Below are 7,839 nucleotides of genomic sequence, written 5' to 3'. Positions count from 1 at the left end.
AATATTTATAGTCCAACTTCCTCTTAACTGTAAATAAATTTTAATAACATTTGTCACTTTTTTGTAACTGAAGGACTTCGTTTGTCTCTTAATAGAAATATTTTCATTAACACTGAACTTCTGAGCTTCCTTTATTGAGATAAGATATTACAAAAGATTACACTAGGTTCATATAGAATTATCAACTGCTATACTCGTAACCTTAGGAATGCCTAGTTCAAAATTACAAAACTCTAAAGCAAAATTCCATCATTAGAACCTTAAAGTTTAATCTCATTTTTAAAAAAGAAAACTTTTTTATTTAAATAAATACCAATTTAAAAGCAGTGCTGCTTGTGGTCATGATATGGAATAAAACTTTTCATATTCGCACTGTGTCCTCCATTCCTCTTAGAGTATACCAGGGAATGATAATGTAATTTCTTTGTGGGCAGTGAAGAAGACAAAATTCTTTTCTATAAAACTTTCTTATAAAAATGACAAGAAAATCATCAGCAAGAAAACCTTATCACAAGTTACTAGAACACAGTTGAGATGGTATTGCAATGAGCCATGTCTGTCTGGCAGAATTCTTTCTTTTTAAGGGAAATTGCGCAGAGGATTTTATTTCAAGCCTCAAAGATTAAAAGAAAAAAAGACAACTGCAATTTTTGCCACAAAAAGACAGGTGGCGTAAGCATGCAGCATTTTTTTTTTTTTAATATATAAAGTGATTATTTTCTCTCGGGTTCTTTGAAAAAGCTCGCTTGTGCTCGGGTTTGTGGCTTGGCACGGTGACGTCAGTGTGGCAGTGCGGAGTCAGGCGCCGCGGCTCCCTATAAGCCCAGGAGCTGTCCGGGTGCTGAAACGGCCCGACCAGCTCACCAGGCGGACCAGGAGGAACATACTGTGGACTTTCTCTGCCATATAAAGAAGCGGTAAGACGGCTTTTCTGTTTGGTTTATTGGAAAGTTCTAAATTACTTGTTCTTTCCTTAATTTCTAGCTGAGAAGAAAGATCTTTTGACAAGCTTATATCTATAGAATAACTGAATAGCAACCTGCTGCTCATCAGCCAATGTAAGGACCCTGCATGCGTATATATGTGATTGAACCTATGATTTATGCCACTTGCTGTTAGATATTATCAATAATAATGTTATTTAGTCATAAGAAGCATGAAAAGTTAAGAATTTTAGTATCAATACACATATTAATGTAATGTTAACCGAGCTTGATATTTTGTTTCTTTCCTTAATTTATTGTTTTTCCCCCTAAGAACCAGATGCAAAGCCACAGATATAATTTATATGCCTACTATTTTTAACAGTAGGTTTTCACTGATTGAAATATTAAACACATCAGTCATAAATTTTAACAACCAATTTTGGAACTACTTTTTTTCTTTGACATTTACCTTGTAAGAGCTCAAAATTAACTATATAAAATTATTTTCTGAATTGGTATACTCTGAAAGGGCTTACATCATATTTCCCAATTTTAGTCCTGGGAAAGTAAAACTAGAATTGTCTGGAACACAGGCTTCTTCCTTTATTCATAGTGAAATATTATCTTGGGTTATAGGTTGAATATGACCATGAATTACAGAGAGATGATAATTTTGAATACATGAGGGAAACATCCATAACTGTATAAATTACTATTATGCTTTGATTTAAAAAGGTTGTACAATATTTTGTTAGACTTTGAATGGGTCAAATGTGTGGGGTTTTTGTTTTTTTCTGTATCCTAACTAGTCGAATTGCTTGAATTAGATACCCACTTGTATTTGTCCATGTTTCTGTTGAATTTCAATAGGAAATACATTTTAATAAGTGGGGCTTTAATTCAATCCCTACATAGGATGTTAGAGAGCTGTTGAAATAATCTGTGTTACTTAGAAGAGCTGCTACCTGGGAAAGAAATCCCTTGAGTCTTACTCAAAGGCAATAACTATGTCATCCGAACTGAACCTTATAAATGACCAAAAGGTAGAGCTTGTTCGGCTGTGCTTTAAATAACTGCATTGAGTATTCTGCCCCAACCCCACAGCAAAGCTCAGCTATAAGAAAATGATTTTAAAGGCAAGCACATAATTCTTATGTTAAGAATACTTCAGGATAATGGTTTAAAAGAAAATTAGTTTACTAAATTAAAAGTATTGTTTCAAATGATAATGTTGAAAATAGATTGCCAAGGCTAAATTAATCCTGAAATAATAGAAAGAACAATGCATACTGTATTTTTATTTAGACCTAAGAATTTATGACTAAAATTTATTTCAGTAAACATTAATTCATAGTAAGTATTTTAGAAGTTTTCTCTGACATGCCTTTAGAGATTTTTCTTTCAGTAAATTAAATATACTTGTTAATGAGAATCATTTTAATATATATATGCATCAGTGCTAAAGAAATTTCTATAACTACAATCATTTTGAGGCTTTGAAATTACTTAAATACCAATATGATCTAGTAAACAATATTTTCTACAGTTGATATCTAAGCTAACAGAAACTTGTACCCACATTGTTTATATATCACAAAACCATGATCCAGGTTAGATATCATGAGCAAACTTATAAACTTTCTTTAAATTTATTTTATTTGCAACCAAATTGCAAGCATTAAGATAGTTCTTTAGTATTTGCAATGCAAATATAAAACCTATAAGAACTGACATCCTTGTTAATTCATTATGTGAGATAATAAGGAAGTGGAGAAAAATGAATGAAAATTTTTAAGTAGGAAGAATCAACATATCGTCTGTATGTATCTAAATTGAGAGTTACATAGTGGTTATTTTAAGATGTTTTAACAGTATGAGTCATTTAAGATTTCACAGGTCTGGACAAAAAATAGACACAGACATAAGACAAGCTGAATCTGAACACTCACAAGTTCAGAAATAGATTGGTTAAGTAAACTTATGTTCTCTCTGTAGCATCTGTTATTATTTACTATACACTGTTGAGGGCTGATGAAAAATATAACCATGATTGCATTTTGTATATGGAGCATAAGATATTTTAAAACAGTTTAATGTATTATTTTAACATGCTTACACAAAAAGAAACTTCATTGGGTTAGCCTACTAGTGCAGACCTGAGAAAACACATCTAGTGGAGGTTATTAAGGTACACACCTTCCAAAATGGATAGTTAGGTTTGGTGACAGAGTGAGAATAAGTTATTTCTGAAAAATGTATGTGAGTGGGACTCACCCACAAGGTAATTCATTATGATTGACATTAACATGCTGTATCAATTTATTATATGTAATAATATTATGGCTGCTATATTTCTACAACAAAATTAGGTGGACAATTTATAAACTAAACCACATGTTTTTTGATACAACCTTATGGAAATTATTGTGTGTGAATGTGTGTGTGTTTGTATATGTGCATGTGTACATGCATGTTTTAAATTAAGCCAACTAACCTTTTTTGCCAATGATTTCAATAGGAATGCTGTACAAGAAAACTAAAACTCATCTTGGAAAGTCTTCATTAAAAGGAAACAATGAATACTGAAAACAAATGACATGTTTCATAATTTAAAAAATAAAATTTGAGAAACACCAAATCATTGTTTTTGTTAGTATTTTAACCAAGTGTATATCATGCAAATTTGATGCAAATGGGAAAAAATTTTGCTAGGTTCCTGTGGTTAGCTTGTGATAATTGTAGAGGATATATTTATAGATTTTAAAAACAGTCATTCTAAGTTTAATGTGAAGTAATCTCTACTATGTTTATCCCCTCAATGGTCAATTACATCTTTTGCTATAGTGTCTTCTAGTCTGCTTCATTTGTGTTAACTCATGTTTTTCATTTTTAAGGAAATCTTTCGAACATGGCAGAAGCTAAGACTCACTGGCTTGGAGCAGCCCTGTCTCTCTTCCCTTTAATTTTCCTCATCTCTGGGGCTGAGGGAGCTTCATTTCAGCGAAACCAGCTGCTTCAGAAAGAACCAGACCTCAGATTGGAAAACGTCCAAAGGTTTCCCAGTCCTGAAATGATCAGGGCTTTGGAATATATAGAAAAGCTCCGACAACAAGCTCACAAAGAAGAAAGCAGCCCAGACTATAATCCCTACCAAGGTGTCTCTGTTCCCCTTCAGCAAAAAGAAAATGGAGATGAAAGTCACTTCCCAGAAAGTTCAAGGGATTCCCTGAGTGAAGATGAGTGGATGAAAATAATCCTTGAAGCTCTGAGAAAAGCTGAAAATGAGCCCCAGTCTGAACCAAATGAAAACAAGCCCTATACCTTGAATTCAGAGAAAAACTTTCCAGTTGACATGCCTGATGATTATGAAACTCAACAGTGGGCAGAGAGAAAGCTCAAGCACATGCGATTCCCTCCTATGTATGAAGAGAATTCCAGAGACAACCCCTTTAAACGCACAAATGAAATAGTGGAGGAGCAATATACTCCTCAAAGTCTTGCTACACTGGAATCTGTGTTCCAAGAGCTGGGGAAACTGACAGGACCAAACAACCAGAAGCGTGAGAGGTCAGATGAGGAGCAAAAACTTTACACAGATGATGAAGATGATATCTACAAGGCCAATAATATTGCCTATGAAGATGTGGTTGGGGGCGAAGATTGGAATCCAGTAGAGGAAAAAATAGAGAGTCAAACCCAGGAAGAGGTAAAGGACAGCAAAGAGAATATAGAAAAAACTGAACAAATCAATAATGAAATGAAGCGTTCAGGGCAGCTGGGCCTCCAGGATGAAGATCTCCGGAAAGAGAGTAAAGGTCAACTCTCAGATGATGTCTCCAAAGTAATTGCCTATCTGAAAAGGTTAGTGAATGCTGCAGGAAGTGGGAGGCCACAGAATGGGCAAAATGGAGAGAGAGCAACCAGGCTTTTTGAGAAACCACTTGATTCTCAGTCTATTTATCAGCTGATTGAAATTTCAAGGAATTTACAGATACCTCCTGAAGACTTAATTGACATGCTCAAAACAGGAGAGAAGCCAAATGGATCAGTGGAACCAGAGCCAGAATTTGAACTTCCCGTTGACCTAGATGACACCTCAGAGATTGACTTAGACCGTCCAGATATAGTCCAAAATAAGATGCTTTCCAAGAATGGCTACCCCAAAATACCTGGGCGTACTGTAACAGAGGCCCTACCAGATGGGCTCACTGTTGAGGACATTTTAAATCTTTTAGGGATGGATAGTGCTGCAAATCAAAAGCCTCCATATTTTTCCAGTCAGTATAACAGAGAGAAGGTTCTGCCAAGACTCCCCTATGGTCCTGGAAGATCGAGAGCAAGCCAGCTGTCCAAAGGTGTCTGGATGCCAGATGCTGAAAACAGACAAATGGCCAATGAAAACCTGAATGACAAGGATCAAGAATTAGGAGAGTACTTGGCCAGGATGCTAGTTAAATACCCTGAGATCATGAATCCAAACCAGATGAAGCGAGCTCCCAGTCAAGTCTCATCTGAAGATGACCTACAAGAAGAGGACCAAATCGAGCAGGCCATCAAAGAACATTTGAATCAAGGCAGCTCTCAGGAGATTGACAAACCAGCTTCCATAAGCAAACGGCTCCCCATGGGGCCCCCGAAGAATGAGAATAACCCAAACAGACAGTACTTGGATGAAGATCTGTTAATGAAAGTGCTCGAATACCTCAACCAAGAAAAGGAAGAAAAGGGAAGGGAGCATATTACTAAGAGAGCAATGGAAAATATGTAAGAGGCTTTCATGAAATGCCCTACTTTCACTCCACTGACCCCAAGAAAACCCCAACTTTTCTCTTTAGTGTGTTGACTTCTATCCTGTTAACAGTGTAATATCTTCAAATGATGTTCAGGCAGATGCCTCCATTTCACTGGGTGTCTGCTTCACTCACTCTGAGTTGTTCTCTTGTGTGTTGATATGTGTAAATGCTATGACTTCTGGATAAAAAAGTAATTATATCCCTTATTTAAGAAAGATATCTATGATAGTGTTTAATAGTGTATCTAATGGTCGTGGCCTTGTGGATGCTCACATATGATAAAGAGTGTCTTATAATTCTCTTGAAGGTTTTTAATATTTATTGAATTATTTTGTTATTGTCTGTAGTGTTTTGTGCAGTACTGAAGCAAAAAATAAATAAAGCATTATAAATATATAGTTTTATTTATAAGGTCTTTTCAATGTGTGTTTTATTTTTGATTAATAAATCTTATTTCTGGACAACTGTGGACTCTTCATTCTGGAAAACCAGAGACAATGACTATGGAGCAAGAAGTATGGAGTGAAAAGAGAAAATCATCGCTTTCCACAGCCCACCCAGGTAAGATATCATGAGTGATACACATATGATCATGGTATATGCTTATAGAATGCAAAATCCTCTAACAGCACACTATCTAATGCTTGTCTAAGGTTTTCATTGTCCTTTTTATACTTTTTACCCTTGATTTATATAAATAAAAACATTTAATTCTTCCATACACATAACCAACACTGGGAAAAAAAAAGCTGTGTACAGGACAATCAGAAATAACTATAGCCTTGGAAGCAATTTACCTATTCCCAGGTCACCTTGGTCCCCAGAATACAAGGTTTTTGCCTCTTTTGTATGATTCAAGAGGGCTTAAGAGACCCCAAACTGACTGTCAGCTAAGTGAATGGTCACAGTGAGAACACACCAGCTGCCCTCTCTTGTTCTAGTGCTAGGGAGAATTCTGGCAGTGCATAACTGTTACAATGTGCATCACTTCAGTGGGTGGGGAAGATACCAGCATCCAAACATATCAACAGGAAATCAACAACAACAGCAAGAAAACATATAGAACAACAAATATGACAATGGTTGTTAAAAAACAATCAAGGAAATAATTTTCACTATTTATTGAATGCTTATTTTGCACTGGGCACTGTACTAAACACTTTACATACTTTGAATTCATTTGGTCTCTACTATACCACTGTCAAAGTCCTTTTATCCCCCCTTTTCAGGAAAAACAAAACTCAGAAAGGTTATATAGCTTTCCCAAAGTCACCCAGCATGTAAGCTGATGAAGCCTGTATTCTTAACCACTTCACTACACTGACTCTCTGGGAAGTGCCCTTTCCCCTGAGACTTGGGACTTTTGAGGTGGGATGGTGAGAAGCTCATGACATCTCAGTGTGGGTCACTTCCAAGTGAGGGCAGAAGTGTCTGTCTGTGCGTATGTGTATGTGTCTGTGTGTATGTGTCTGTGTCTGTGTATGTGTGTGTGCGTGTGCATGTGCATGTGTATGTGTATGCGTATGTGTATGTGTCTGTGTATGTGTATGTCTCAGGGGTGGGGATGGGAAACTATCTTTGAATGGCTTAAGAGAAAACACTGAATGTAGGTTTTCCTGCTTCATAATTTTTTCCTCTTTTCTATCCCAATTGTCATACAATTATATGAAATCCAATAATCTATAAATGGAAGAGCCCTTAGAGGTGAATTATCTCTACCATGCTTCTAATAAGTGGTCTTTACTCAAATACTTTCTGACCCCAAGAAAACCCCATCCTATGAACCTTACTATCATACAAGGCAGTAGTGAGAGAGCCTGGATATTTGTGAAGCTTAAAGTACAGCTACATATTTAGATGCCAATGTCCATATCCACCTTCTTCCCATTATATACTCTCTTCAATCTTCTGTTTCCTGAAGTAATTCACTCCTAGTACACTAAATCCTCCATGTGACTATTTCCTTGCAAGCCCTTAGCAGACATGATAACTTGGACCATCTACACCCAAAAGAAACTTGCTCTCCTGTCAGGTTAGGAAGTGAGAGGAAGTGACAGACACAACACAGCTCATGAGAGTCCAGGCTGGGATTGATACACAAACCAGGAGGATGTCAAACC

General features: G+C 36.2%; 1 protein-coding gene across 2 annotated transcripts; it reads left to right on the top strand.

Moving 5' to 3' along the window:
- The first annotated feature begins 521 nt into the window (after positions 1–521).
- On the top strand, positions 522–6,117 carry SCG2 (secretogranin II). Of its 2 annotated transcripts, none has more exons than XM_080669651.1 (2): positions 522–917; positions 3,821–6,117. In XM_080669651.1, exon 2 carries the CDS (start codon positions 3,835–3,837, stop codon positions 5,692–5,694), a length of 1,860 nt encoding a protein of 619 aa, XP_080525777.1. In that variant the 5' UTR covers positions 522–917; positions 3,821–3,834; the 3' UTR covers positions 5,695–6,117. The 2 variants fall into 2 exon arrangements, with proteins under 2 accessions (XP_080525777.1, XP_080525778.1); XM_080669652.1 differs by having other exon boundaries at positions 858–1,058.
- The last annotated feature ends 1,722 nt before the right edge of the window (positions 6,118–7,839 follow it).

The sequence above is a fragment of the Plecotus auritus genome, assembly GCF_963455305.1.
Source record: "Plecotus auritus genome assembly, chromosome: 5".
Taxonomy (NCBI): Eukaryota; Metazoa; Chordata; class Mammalia; order Chiroptera; family Vespertilionidae; genus Plecotus; species Plecotus auritus.
Note: the sequence above shows the minus strand (reverse complement) of the source record. Positions and strands in the feature narration are given on the sequence as shown.

Bases quoted from the DNA above. Each gene is read 5' to 3' on its own strand.
- SCG2 (XM_080669651.1), top strand. From the start codon at position 3,835: ATGGCAGAAGCTAAGACTCACTGGCTTGGAGCAGCCCTGTCTCTCTTC.